The sequence below is a fragment of the Epargyreus clarus genome, unplaced genomic scaffold (assembly GCF_041222505.1).
Source record: "Epargyreus clarus isolate Ecla_fem2 unplaced genomic scaffold, WU_Ecla_fem_2.2 ptg000006l, whole genome shotgun sequence".
Taxonomy (NCBI): domain Eukaryota; kingdom Metazoa; phylum Arthropoda; class Insecta; order Lepidoptera; family Hesperiidae; genus Epargyreus; species Epargyreus clarus.
In genome coordinates, this window is record NW_027332214.1 from 7,901,546 (window position 1) to 7,916,578 (window position 15,033).

The window sequence follows — 15,033 nt, forward strand, 5'->3', positions numbered from 1 at the left end:
GCGAATGAATGTTTTGTTTAGTTAGAATGATTTTATTTTTTATCCATTTCTTTTTATTATATACAAACATACATATACATAGAAACCGATATATAATTTTATGTCGTTGCATTTATTAGTGGTAAAAAAATTGTTGATAATTTTGTTTCTTTATAGCTTTAAACTCTAGAACAAACTGGACGACGCTGATATCGGTGTTGAACACGTTGGTCGTGGACGAAGACGACAGACTGTACGTAGTTTATAACGGCGGATTACAAATGGTCTTTGAAGTAAGTACAGTTCCGTTAGTAAATAGCCCTAAGTGTTTTACATTTTTCGTACATACTATAGTAATTTATGTGATTGTGTACTGAATTTAAATTTTCGTAGAAAGCATAGGATTTCACTTGGTAACATTTAGTTTTTATTTCATCGCAATCTATTCACTCAACAATTTTTTCTGTGGATTTATTTGTTTTATTATTAGTTGTTTTTTTTGAGTTGCTTATCACGGACGAAATGGATCAAGAACGTGTTATTGAGTGTGTTACTTGAACTCCAATAGGCGCTGCACAGCTTGCACGCGGTGTACGTGGAGGGCAACGCGGGCGTGGGCGGCGTGTCGGGCGGCGGGGCGGGCGGCGCGGGCGGCGGCGGGGCGGGCGGCGGCGCGGTGCGCGCGGAGCTGACGGCGGCGCTGCGCTGGGCGCGCGCGCTGTGCCGCACGCTGCGCACGCGCCGCGACGCCAAGGAGGCGCGCGCGCTGCTGCTCTCCTGCAAGGACTGGCCCGAGTGCGCGCGCCGCCTGCTCACCATGCTCAACCTGCACCAGCGGCTCACGCACCTGAGAGACGCTTCGCTCGGTACGTATCCGATACGTATGATTCTTGTTTTAATTACGTATCCACAAATTGAGCTTTGCGAGAGTACATAATATTTTTATACCGCATTTATTTTTGTTTCAGTACTGATTTTCATTTTGTCCTATTTAGCTTAAAAAAGTTCACTGTGAAAGAATTATAAAATGAAACGAATTATTGATCTTAAATGGTTTCTTTCCTTAGGTAGTACCACGGTGTTTTATATTTTACCGGTCAAACCGAACGTGTATTTTAGCGCCGCGCCAGGCGTCAGCGCTAGAACAAAATCCTGAGCAATCAAAATCAAAATCCTGATCAGGATTTTGCGTCTTACTAGTAACTCAGTACAATACAACTCAACAGCGTCAGGATTTACTACTAGCGCTAACGCCCTAGCGTGGCGCTAGAATACGCGCTCTGTGTGGTCAGGCCTTTAAGACTAGTTTTTTTCTATTTCTAAATTTGAGATGAAACCTCCAGGAATGATCGTCATATGTAGCAAAAAAAATGATTGACAAATTAAAAAAAAAATGTAATGTGTGATTCGACTGCAGGCACGGCGTGCGCGGGCGTGCTGCGCGAGCTGGTGCTGATCGGCGGCGGCGCGGCGCTGGGCGCGCTGGTGCCGCTGGCGGCGGGCGCGCACGCGGCGGCGCGGCCGGCCCGCGCGCACCACGCGCACCACGCGCACCGCTCGCGCCCGCACCACGCACACAACTCGCACAACGCGCACAACTCGCACACCGCGCCGCCGCTCGCAGCGCTCTATCGACCCTATCACAAGTTTATTGGTGAGAATAAACATCCTTATTGTACGGTACGATTTAAATAACAAAAACAGTGTCAAATTATATGTAGTGGTGGTTACTATACTGGTAATTACTGCTATAATTGTATACTTTTCAGTTTTACAACTGAATGATGAATTGTTGAACAAAGCACACGGATAAAATCAATATTTTCGAAATATCAGTTGCGAATACGCGCCGTTAAGTTATTCTACGGCGTGTTTTTAATATTTCAGAACAATGTTAAAAAATATTTGTTTGGTAAAAGTACTTAACTTCCCAACTCATGTACAATAATAGCTAATGATTATAGTCGGCGTAAAACTGCTAGTCCTATCTGGATATAGAAATAAATCTCGTCGCCATAGCCAAATGCCAACTTCAGAGCGGACTAGCAGTTTGGCGCGGACTATACCAATATACACTACAGATGGCTTTAATTGGCCATATAACCTCACCACAAACGTGACGGTCCGTTGTAAACAGAGACGTGTTGCCGCGTGGCGCGCAGCCAGCGCTGCATGTCGGAGCAGCTGGTGCTGCTGTCGGCGCTGTGCGCGCTCGAGGCGGCGCCGCTGCGCTTTAACCACTTCGCGGCCTTCTGGCGGGACGTCGCCAGTGACCCGGTCTGTATACGTTCTTATAATAGTGACGTAGTGTAATGGTCAACGATAGTATAATGGTAAGTGGATATGCCAATATCCACATTTCATCAGGCAGCCGCCCATAGATATCTGTGAAAATCCCAGATGAACCACATGACACCAATAAGATAACATATGCCTACCCCTCGTTACCCCTGAAGACTAGGTTGGGACGCCTCAGATAAGTGTGTCTCCCTTACCACACAATAACACGCAATCTCTAATATACAAGCGAAGAGTAACTAATTAATATGTCTCATGTATCATATATACAGGGTGAATTTTTAAAACGGGCCTTCAGGGCCAAATTCGAAACTATAAGGATTAGCGAAAAATGCTGAAAGGAGTTACGAGGCCGATTTTGATAAAAACTAAAACTGCATCATTAGTTTTTTAAAATATTTTTTTCCTTAGCCGGGAATCGAACGAGTTCATTTTGAAAAAAATTACACCTCTATATTATTCCACTATCTGATAGAGTCGCTTATATGGATCAAATTCTGGGAAGTAATGTTATGTGACAAATTAAAGGAAAAGGAAATTTTTGAAGAAAATACGTATTTTTTCATACATTGGCATACTAATCCTTAAGATTATACAATACAAATGATTTATGTATAATTCTTTAGAAACAGACATAAGTCATACCATTGAAGAATTTGTTGGTTAATCAACTAATTATTCGATGTTATGACTATGACATACGGCTTAGTATGAGAAAGTAATAGTTTGGCAAATAAGTTACCGCCGTTTTTAGGATTTATTTTTTAATGAAAATAGATAACTGATTAAATAGTAAATTCCTATTGTTTGTTGTTTACAACTTCGTTTCAATGTTAAATATGATTTTCTATATCTCTTTTTTAAGTAATCACTCGGATTTGACTCTAAAAAGTAATTCTCGGAAATTGTCAACTTTACATCTGTATTAAACGAAACTTAGCCCATAGCAAGTAAATCTATTTTAATGGTCCTAAAAATAACCTTAGCTAAGTCAGACATAAAAAATATAAATTATTGGGAAACAAAACGTCCATTTCGAATGATTAGAAACATTGAGCCAAAAAAATGTTTAAAGTAATGAATGGCGGGAACTTAACTGCCAGATTAATGTGAAAAAATATGTATTTTCTTAAAATTGAGGCTTTTAATTTAGTTTGTCATTTATCATTACTTTCCAGATTTTGATCCTTATAAGCAACACTATCAGATAGTGGAATAATATAGAGGGTGTATTTTTTTTCAAAATGAACTCGTTCGATTCCCGGCTAGGGAAAAAGTTATTTTAAAAAAGTAATGATGCAGTTTTAGTTTTTATCAAAATCGGCCTCGTAACTCCTTTCAGCATTTTTCGCTCATCCTTATAGTTTCGGATTTAGCCCTGAAGGCCCGTTTTAAAAATTCACCCTGTATATTTTCAACAAACTATAAATGAATACAGTTCCCATACGTAAGCCTTACACAGGCATTTTGATCCATTGTTGATACCATTGCTGGTATGCATGTCCGGCTCATTAAGCGCGCAAACTTCCGTCTTCATATAAGTTTCGTATAATTCATGAATAAAACTAAAGTTATTGTTAATAATTATAATTGTTTGTTCTTGTATGTACCATTAGATTAAATTAAATTTATGTTACAGGCCGATACAAAGTTGGAAGAGATGTTACTCGAGTGCAGCGTACTGTCCGAGTACATAGATGCGGTACTGTTCGACGAGCGGGACTCGTTGGAAGACCCCACTATTTTTGAATTCATGCAACATTATTACCCAAAGGTAAAATATAAAATAATCATAGTGAGTATATGTACGAGTATTTTTTTAGGTGAACAATGTTCAATTTCCCTAAAATTTTGTAAATTTATTTTGGAAGTTTATTTAGTGGAACATGTTACTTTATATTGGTAGAGTCCGTGTCAAACTTCTAGTCTGCTTGACATATAGAAGCGAGTCGCGTTGAAACAGCAAATTGTAGATATTAACGGAACGAAGACAGTGCGGGACACCCCGCTCTCGCCCTCGTGTACATAGTTGCGTTAGTGTACTTTAATGTTGCTACCGACTATACACGTGTGGTTGTGTTCGACCGCATTGGCTCTCTGACTACACTCGTGTGCAACAACTTCAGAGCGGAATAGAAGTTTGGCGCGGATTCTAATTACACCGTGTAATTATTAGATTTTTTGTATTATTTATGTGTAAAGCAAGTAATAGGGTCGGCAAATAAGTTGCAACTCGTATACTAGTTAAAAATATTTTTGGCCGGCTTTTCCAAGAAGTGTTTCGATTATACGTATTCGTGTATACTAGCTGACCAGGCAAACGTTGTTGATAAATATAAATAAAAAATATTAGGGGTGACCAACCCTAATCACTTAGGGGCATGTAAAATAGATAGTAGCCGATTCTCAGACCTACTGAATATGCATATAAAATTCGGTGAAACTCGGTAAAACCATTTCAGAGGAGTACGCTAACTAACATTGTGACACGAGAATTTTATATATATGATAATGAATAGCGGTGTTACATGATACGAGGTGTTCGCGTGTTGGCAGGTGATGGCGGTGCGCGGCGCGGGCGGCGGCGCGGCGGCGTGCGAGGCGCTGGCCGACGAGCTGGCCGCCGCCGGCCCGCGCGCGCCGCTACACTCGCTGCTCGGTAACTACACTACACCCGACTGGGGCGTACATGATGTACATTACACTAAACCGGACGACCCCTCTTATCCTCCTATAAGCTTTTGTTCGCAGATTCGCTCGCGTTACGAAATAATATTTTCATCCCCTATTTTATTCCTTGGGGGTAGAATTAATTAAAATCCTTTCTTAGCGGATGCCTACGTCATAATATCTACCTGCATGCCAAATTTCAGCCCGATCCGTCCAGTGATTTGGGCTGTGCGTTGATAGATCACTATGTCAGTCAGTCACCTTTGAGTTATATATCCTCCTATGCACTAAGAGCCGGCACCCTGCTCGGCGCAACGCAGACATTAGCGTTGTGCAACGCGCCGCATATTTTGGGATAGTAACTTGAATTTGAGTGAAAGCTACCTCAGCATGAATACGCAATAGAAAAAAAATAAAAGTTAGCGTAGTGGTGCGGCGCGGCGCTAAAGGACGTAGTCTTTAGCGCCGTATTTTATTTGTGTCGTAACTAATCTGAGTCCGATTCTAAACCTGACCGAAAAAATATTGTAAATTCGAAAATTTTATTAGTGTTATTTGGTTAACAAAAAAAAAAAGAAAGTAACTTAACTCTTCTGTTTTAGTCAATTTATATTGTGTAATTTTTGAGAGTTAATATAAATTGTTTTTGAAGGATCGACTCGCGCGTTACTACTACTCGCAAGTCGCGCGACGCTATCGCAACCGGCGACGAGGGCGTTGCAGCGCGCCGTGCACGCACTTCAGCAGAGACTCTTGCGTACTACCACAGGTAGGTGACATAGTTAAGCTCAATGTGTTGTAGGTACTTTTATGTAAATATTATGTTAATCTTTCATTTTTGTGTACATTTGATTTTATTCATTTCTCAGCATTGTGAAACCATTCAACCATATATAGTAAAATGATTATTGTGATCATCATATTCACTTAACAAGATACGTAAGAAATGTAGCGTAGATCGGCCGATTTTCATTTAATTTTGTGACAATAATGAATTGCGTAACTTCTTGATTATGCTCATATATATGTTCTGTGATCTACACATAACATTCTTATTACGTCATGTTGTTTACAATATATATTTGTTTCATTTTCAGAGCTCGTCGTGGTGTCGGACGAGGAGCATTCGGAGCCGGAGCCGGTGGGCGAGGTGAGCGCGGAGGGCGTGCGCTGCCACTCGGGCGAGGGCAGCGAGCCGGAGGAGGGCGCGGAGGACGCCACGCCCGAGCCGGACGAGGAGGACGACGAGCCCGCCGCCAGCGCGCCGCGCGGCACCGAGTACGTCGCGCAGCTGTCGCTCGCCGTGCACGCGCTCGCCGCGCTGCTGCCGTCGCACCACCACCAGCACTCGCCCGAGTAGCGCCGCACGGGACGCGACTGTTGCCCGAGTGCCCGCGGATGACGCGCAGCTGTTGCCCGAGTGCATGCCGGTGACGCGCAGCTGCCGCCCGATTGCCTGCGGACGATATGCAACTGCCACCCGACCGGTCACCGACCACTGACACTTCAGCACCGAGTAATCGTAGACCATCAACGTAGCAGCTGCTCAGGTAACAGAATAAGAATATGAAACAGCACCTCAAAAGTAGTGGGAAACAGGTCACATGAAGAGACCAATGCTAAATCCGCAGACAAATACTGGAACGAATACTAAAATGCTGACACACACAAACTCATCGTCTAAATAATACCCATATAAAAATGTGACATGAATACAAATAACTTGTAGCATCATAGGTACAATAATTTGTCTATTGGTTTCGCGTTGGTGTGATACGAATGGGTAAGTTCTGTAAACACTGATGATGATGCTACTTTAAACATTTTCCTTCAAATAATCATACAATGAAAATAAAATGTATGGCTGCTAATATTTTAATTATTATATTAGTGACCAACGAATAATATAATCCCCACATCTACTATAATACCGATAGTATTTTTAGTCCAATCCGATAAATGTCGACGATACACTATTCGACTTACGTCACGATTTTCCGTCTGGTCTGACGTTATGTGAGCGTCCTTATAATTTTATAACGTGTGTACATACAGATAGCAATATGAATTATATGCAGGTTCATTTTATTGAGTTAAACCATTATGATAGGGACTTAACCTAAATTAGTGATCAATGCACTTGGTATTTTTGGTATCGGGGGAATTACTGTTTGTTTAATAACACTTATACTCAGGCACTTCAAGGTATTACTCGTGTTTTCAATTACTTCGTTGTTATAATGTACTTCAAGTATAAGTACCTGTCGATTTTCGTATAAGTATTAAATAAAATTATTTTACTTTATTAAAGATAATATATGTCTAGATTAACAGCAAATAAAAATGAAGTGATTTTTGTTCACAAATGTAGAGATGTATAATATCTTTGATTTTTCATATAAATACTATTTTTAGAACAATTAATGGCATGATGATGATGATTGATGACATGACGACAAGAAAATAATATGCCCGTAACATTGATCATGTTTTCACTGTTTTATGAATTGTTAAGAATATTCTGAAGATACCAGAAGCACACGTTCTAACATGTAAGGTAGGGTCATAGGTGTGGTTAAAATAACATGAATACATATGTGAATATTATTATACCAATTATACTTCTTTTTAATTTTTTAAAATTAAATTTGTTTTTTGATTTGCAAGTCTGCTTACATTTACTTTTTTATATTTGAAATGACTTTATGAAATATTAAATCAAAACATCAGATTAAAATTTTTGTGTACGCATTTATCTAGCAAACAAACAATTAGTTCCGTTGTGTCGCGAATCTGGTACCTCGACGTTGTCGCTATGTGTGTGTTACTGCGCCTACTTCATTTGGTACAAAACATATTAATTCATTTATTATTAATAAAGTAAGTTGTTATTCGTTAGAAAAAAAGTGGGCAGCTACGTACGATCTTCATAACATGGCGTGAGGGGTTGTGTATTCATTGTGAAGAAGAAAGATTATATTTGAAGCTAAAAATGTATTAAAAAATATGGATGAGAGCAAATATAACTAACAGTATTTTTAAGTTGTTTAATTTTCTTTTAGGAATCAAAAATAATATGGAAAATAAAAATATAAATTAAAACATCTCTCCACAAGGAGGTTACGTTAACCACGGAATGTTTTTTACCCGCATCGCGCGCGGTCGCGGGTCTGCAACACAACGATTACACGACACGATTGTCTGCTGTTGCCGCTGTGACCGCGCGCAATACGTATCTGCTATTGGCGTCAACGTAATGCAATCGTGCAAAACTACGGGCTAACAGAGGGAAAACGCTCCGTTAGAAAAGACGCAAAGTGTACAAAGAGCATAGAAAAGAGACAAAATACCGTTTTACTCGTTTCGACATTTACCACAAAAGTGCGCTATAATTTATACAACGATGTTTTGCATACATTCCATATTCCAAACATCACACAAATGAAAGACTCACTTGAGCTAAAAAGAATAATATGAGTGTCTTTGTTAGCCTCTGGTTTACAATTTGTGCAGTCGTTGCTCTTAAGTAAACCACAGACTAATATAGACAAGAAAGTATATCTGCCCTTATATAGAATGATTGTTGTATGTAAACTTTATAATTTTGTTCTTTACAAGGGCAGCGAGGAAAATGTAAACTAGGGAGTCACACGGCCGAGGCTAGACTCGATTCGCTCAAGCGATAGCGTATTTTGTAACTATTTTTAATTTTCTAGCTATTCAGTAAACCTATCATATTTTAGGAAATACGTAGTTGTCGGTATTTGGATTGTGGATAAAATAGTTGTTGTATTGGATACTTTGTAGCAATAATATTTACAGCAAATGCTTGGATAAAAACATTTTCTTAGGATCTTTTTTGTAGAAATGATCGGTATTTTCTAAACCACGACCTATTTTTTGGCTTCCAAGTTGAAAAGATTATGTATTTTACAATGTCATCTGATGTTTTCCAAGCTTTGGGCGTCTTAAAGTTATGTTGATACTTTTTATACTGATAATATGTAAGAGCCCTATAATAGTTTTTCGCTGTGAATAATAAAGCGTTTTAGTAATTAGAAAAGATGTAATTAAATTTCTAAATAAGTGGTTTATACAAAATTATTAAAGGTCTAGAAATTTAATAATATGCAAAGAAAATCCTTTTCACATATTGATATGTTTGATGTTGGAAGTAGACTGTTGTTGTTATCTTTACTTTTATTTAATAGGCCTGTTTAAAATTAGCACCTATTTCCTCAAATGTCCCAGTAATGAAATGTGATGCCAGAATGATTGTAATTAGTGTGATTATTATATACCGTAAATTTACAAAACAGACCTTTAAGTCACTAACCCATTTGGCTCTGAACAGTGACATTATTACAGTATGCAATAATTGCGGTATTCTGGTCTCGAATCTATCTCCGGCTCCATCTTTGTCAAGGCAGTCCAGGTGATACTGATATAGTGTGGTTTCATGGGTATTATTAGAATGTCGCCTTCCATTTTAATTTAATTTAAAACATAATTCAGAATTTTGCAACAGCTAACTAGTCTGATATAAAATTAATATCGGTATGTGAAAAAGATAATAGCACACAAATTCATAGAAATTTTATTAGTTATAAAGTGTAAAAATATTATTAGTGTTTGCCCTTCATCCGCTTCGGTTCTGGCTGTATAAGTGCGGTAGCAGTATTTTAATTATTCCGCAGTTGATAGTCGATAAGTTGTTAGGCATCTTTGCATTGAATCTCCCGAACACATTGCAAGGAGTGATGTGATTGAAAGGTGTTATCAAATTTTGTAACAATTTAGAAATCTTTACTAGATAATGTATATCTTTGAATGGTTCTTTAAAGTGAATTCTGCAATTAGATAATTAATAAGTCAGACTTGTGTGTTTATAATTATTGTGTGGAAAGTGTAATGTATGGGTTTCTCCTCAGCTGCTTAAACTATGTCTTTACAGTCGAGTTTATTTATAAAAAAGCTGCTTAACATCAAACACGTTCTTAAAATGGTTTGCGGAACAGACTCAATACAATTTTAACCATTGTTCGTATCAAAATTTGTAATTACGTTTCGGCTGTGAAAGTTTTGTTAGTTAAGATGTACGACTTTAACTTAATTAGTCGAGTGATAAAATACCCGCTTAGAATATCCCAGTTATTCTTAATTGTATCACAATTTTATACCTATTGTAAGAAATTTTAATGTAAACCACCCGTCCAGAGCACCCACTTACTTTATTTGCATGTTTTAAATCGAGGCCAGTACAATTTGATAGTCGAATGTAAATTAAAATGTTTTTAAAAGTAATGAACACTTTTTCATAATATACTATGTATTGGATATAAATGTTGTCGATGTTGGAATTAATTGAACGTAAATTCGGCTCTAAATACGATTGGGCACAGTATTACGTGGATAGCTAAGCAATTTTAATGTAAGTGTTGTGCTTGAATGTGAGGCAATCGTGCGACCCTAACTCATCCAGCAATAGTTGCATTAGTGCATAGTGGCTATATCCACTGAATATTTCTGTTTATTATGTTTTAGCTGGGGTTAATTAATTTATAAGTAAATTTTGAATATTCCTTCATTGCTTTATATTTTTTTACGCAAGTGAAGCTTCAAGGTATCTTTATTATTGTTACTTTTAGTGCCAAGTTTCACTTTTAATGTTATTTTTATATTAAAACGAACTCTTACCTGGGGATATATTGGTGCCCTAGCCAAGTACGTGCGTCTTTTAATTTTACATATTAATTAAGATGAGCTAGTAGCTACAATAGTAAATTTTCATAATACACTGCCCAAATCATAAATATGTACAGATAAAATACACAAATATTTTCAGAGCAACAAATATTCCACTCAACCTGTGTTGTGTAAAATGAATAATCAATTTTTGACTTTATAGTGCCACTTTTGCCGTATTACCCATCACAAAATATGTACTTGTCGTTTTAGCATACTTTTTAATTAATAACATTATTGAATAGATTCTAGTTATTATATATCTCGAATATTTCACGTCACGGTAGCCATCAATATTTAAACATTAAAATTGGAAGCAACTAAACTCTTTACAATTATTTATAATAAACCCAATTTGTAATTACTGTAAGCGATCAACTGCAAAGTATTTGACTAATTTGATTATTTTATAAAGGTAAACTTTGAACGCGAAGAGAATACAGTCACTGGGCGATTTCTAAAAGGGTTATTATGATGTAATGTGGTGCTATCAATCTGTATGGAGTGACTGGTAATTGATAAAATGTGTAATTAATTTGTCCTGATTTTAGAGCTTATTAATATATATACCTTAAATATAACTACGCTGTAATTATAATTTTTTATTATTTTTAAGATTGTATTTTACGTTTTCCACTGAGTGTGGCGTAAGTTGACTGTGAGCTTTTAGTAATGTTGCGGTCAAAATTTCGCATTTCTACATTTGGCCTGCATTGTATGATTTGAATTTATGTATTATACTTTATATTAAGTGATTGAAACTAGAGTTTTGGTCAATATAACTGTTATTAAAATTAATTTGTGAAAATTGGTATAAATACTGTAAATCGGACTGGAAAGCCAAAGTAAACAGTATTTTATAAAACTCTGCTGTGTTTTATTTTGTGGTTGTTTCTCGAAAAGTATGTTATTTCATGATTTTTTTTTATTTGTTAATTATTACGCTGGCCTGCGTTAATTAAATACTGCACGAAGCAGCTTGCGCTTCGCATGAATCGCAGGGTCGTAATTACAAAAAAATATGAGTTAAAGTTGTCTAGCCCATGAGGCGAACATTTCTATAACCTACTGTCATATAACTGATAAGTAATTGCTAAAAAAAAAAGTCATTGTTCAATATTATAATTAATCCACATAAATATTAAATAACATGTAGCAAGTTCAATTTTTCTAACAAATTTTAGTTTTAATTTCTGTTGGAAATTGTTCAATGGAGTTGCGTGCACACTCTTTACAGTACATTTTAGTATAAAATATGCTACAATCCTTGCTTATACAGACAGGTTTTTCGCACATTGCACAATCTGCTCCAAGAACCAAAATCTCTCCTTTCCCTGGTGGACTAAATGGGTCTTTCATCACATAACCAGGGTACTTTAGTGTGATGTTCCGGGAAAAAGGTGGGCTTGAGCCTTTATAGTGGGCTTTTTCAACCATTCCACAGCCTGAGCAATTAAATTCAAAAATTATCTGTTGTACAACTTCCTTCGATTTTGCTTCTTCCATATTTACTGAAATAGTAAAAAAAATATCAATAGACATGTTTACATTCTTAATTAAAAATAGCAGTTGACCATTATCGACTTTCCAACCACTAGGGTCAATCTCATCTGCATCAAAGGTTTGATCTCAAAATCAAGGTTCAAATCAGTGACATGCACCTCTAATTTTTCAAAGTGATGTGTAAAAGATTGTGTGGAGAAATCTACACACCTACACCGTGCCACTTTCAGACATTTTTCTTGCTCATGGTACTGATCAGGTCCCAAACCAAATTCAGATAGGAGATCCATACCCAACAGAACCGTCAAGGTTTGATAATATTGTTAATAGTGATGGAACAGAGCATCAGAACACCTGTTATGCCTGCTTTTAGCAGGCATAACAGGTGTTTATCTGGGACCACAATCTGTATGTACTTCATTCCTATTTGGGATCATCACAACATTAGATGGACTGAATTTGTCTTGCAGTATCCCTATCATAAAATTGGTTTAATGGATGTGTGGTATAATCTATTCATGTCTGTTATGAAATTACTAAAAGAGTAAAAGACTGACCCGTGGTAGATACTGTAATAAGTTAAATTTAAAGATATTCTTAAACAAAATATAGTAATTCAAATGAATACACAAGAAAGTACAAAACATAGCATTATTTAGGATATATTAATTATGTATTTTAATATATCAATATAAGATTACATTTTTTACATTCATGTGAATGTCCACTAATAGAAATACATCTGTGATCAGCTTCAAATAGAGACCTTGTTCTACATGGAGTTGGTTTAAGAATGTCCATGTGCAGCAGTGAATACTTGGGTCAGGTCAACTGCATACTTTTGCTATTTACTTATTAAAAAAATATTATGATGCGAGAGAGCAAAATACTCAAATTATTTCTATCATGTGAGACTACATTGAAATTAATAAGGGATATGTCCTTAATACTTGTATTATAGCATGCATATTATAGTATCTTCAACATTTATTAAAAGGAATAAATAGAATTAATTAACATTTTAACTAGTGCTTCAATATTATACATACATAAAATATATTTCAAATAAATAATTTATTTCATGTTGCTGTTAATTTTCCAATGTGTTCATTCGTTTTTGATAACTTTTTCTTTAGGTGCCTCAATAGGCCACCAGTTTGGTTTGCACACTTCTACTGAATAACTGCCAATGTTCAGAGTGCTGGCTTCCAAAGCCTCTTTTACTCTAAGCAAACCTATACCATAATCATTTATGACACCCTTTAATTTCCCCAAGTTGGATTTAGGATTATTACTGACTGAGATCACAGAGTCCATCTCTAAGTTATCTGTTACTGCTTTAGAAAATTTTAAAGGCATTATTCTTTTTCTAACAACACCTGTGTGATGGACGCGAGCTGTCACTTCCTGTCCAATGTAGCAGCCTTTATGAAAGCTTACACCGTGTAAGTAATCACAGTTTACTTCCAAGGGAAAACTCGTGCCTGGAGGCAGATCCTTAGCACCTTCACTCACACCTAATTTATATCTTAAATATTTGTAGCCGTCTTCATTACTCTCAACTTTGACTTCATTTTCTTCCAGTCTGTCTAATACCTCTGCTCCTTGCATTTGAGCAGGTGATATAATTCTGAAACCTAGGTCTGTCAGCCGAGGATCTTTATACACAGCAATATCTTTTAACTTGCTTTTAGACTCTGATGAATCTTTAGTCAGTACCCATAGTCTTAACTCTTCATTGATATCATTAATTTCAACTAGCCTCTTAAGCTTGTACAACTTCAGATGTTTTTGCATCTGCGCTGCGATATCTTTGTCACACTCTATTATGAACGAGTTGTCTGCTTCCCATTTATGAATCAAAGTGTCAAACAGCACTCTGCCCTTGTTGTTAAGTAACATCGCGTACATGGACCGGGCACCTTCTTCAAAATGCTTCATATCGTTCGTTATAAGCCCTTGTAAGAATATAGAGGCATCTTCTCCCTTCATCTTCAACAATTTTCTACCTTCCAGGGGGTACAGAGCCTTAGCGGTAACCTCGTTGTGAACATAGCGAAGAATTTGGTTTGCAGTAAACCGTCTGCGTAAAAAATTATTTACCTGGTAGAATATCATGATATAGCGACGACAAGCGATATTTTTTAAGATTTCATGTGTTTCTCATTTCAAAACATCGTTTAGATTACCATTTTGGCATTGACATATAATTCACAGAAATATTGACATTTGACATTGACTGCTGACTTTACTCAATATTTTGTCAAACGACAAACACTTGTCGACATCGGATTTAAAAAAAATAGGTAAAGGCATTCAATCCAAAATGACTCGTATTATCAAATGTGTTGATTTTAAAAACGTTTTATACATTTAATAACGTTAGTAGAAATTGTTTATATTTCCATTCATATTACTCGTACATACTTACTTTTCTGCTATTCCAACAGGCCCACCGTACCTGCAGAAATCATCTAAATCGACTATGCTTTATATTGCAAACCGGCTACAACACTGATTTTTCCAAGTTTACATATTTGGCACGTCTCACAGGTCTAGTAAAAATATATATGTTGTACATATAAATTTATAACACTTTTATGTATGACTTTGTAGGCGTATGGTCCAGTACAACAGTTGCTCATGTTAAAATCAATAGAATGTAACCAGAGAATTATTATAAAAACAGAAAATTTAACTGCTCAATAATATATCACACCCACATTCCACGATTTAGACGAATCCAACGACACCTCGTTAAAATGCGCCCCAATTTTTGCGCCGCAGGATGTACCAAAGAATGAGACCATACACACACTCCGGAGTAGGTTATCCTAA

At 36.8% G+C, this 15,033-nt stretch overlaps 2 protein-coding genes across 5 annotated transcripts in view; one reads left to right on the plus strand and one right to left on the minus strand.

Annotated features, from left to right (window-relative positions):
* Positions 1-11,557, plus strand: part of puf (ubiquitinyl hydrolase 1 puf) — a 44,067-nt gene extending 32,510 nt beyond the window's left edge. For 3 of the 4 annotated variants that reach the window (XM_073073916.1, XM_073073917.1, XM_073073919.1), the window contains exons 51-58: positions 157-272; positions 548-845; positions 1,397-1,633; positions 2,117-2,256; positions 3,917-4,051; positions 4,834-4,936; positions 5,600-5,716; positions 6,045-11,557. In XM_073073916.1, the coding sequence (XP_072930017.1) occupies positions 157-272; positions 548-845; positions 1,397-1,633; positions 2,117-2,256; positions 3,917-4,051; positions 4,834-4,936; positions 5,600-5,716; positions 6,045-6,307 (1,409 nt within the window). In that variant the 3' untranslated portion in view covers positions 6,308-11,557. The remainder of the gene's footprint in view (positions 1-156; positions 273-547; positions 846-1,396; positions 1,634-2,116; positions 2,257-3,916; positions 4,052-4,833; positions 4,937-5,599; positions 5,717-6,044) is intronic. The other variant, XM_073073920.1, reaches the window with a different exon arrangement.
* Positions 11,558-13,250: 1,693 nt separating this feature from the next.
* On the minus strand, positions 13,251-14,453 carry LOC140742876 (putative transferase CAF17 homolog, mitochondrial). The gene has a single exon (XM_073073922.1). The coding sequence runs from the start codon at positions 14,311-14,313 to the stop codon at positions 13,303-13,305; it is 1,011 nt and encodes a 336-aa protein (XP_072930023.1). The 5' UTR covers positions 14,314-14,453; the 3' UTR covers positions 13,251-13,302.
* Positions 14,454-15,033: the final 580 nt, after the last annotated feature.

Bases quoted from the DNA above. Each gene is read 5' to 3' on its own strand.
- LOC140742876 (XM_073073922.1), bottom strand. From the start codon at position 14,313: ATGATATTCTACCAGGTAAATAATTTTTTACGCAGACGGTTTACTGCA.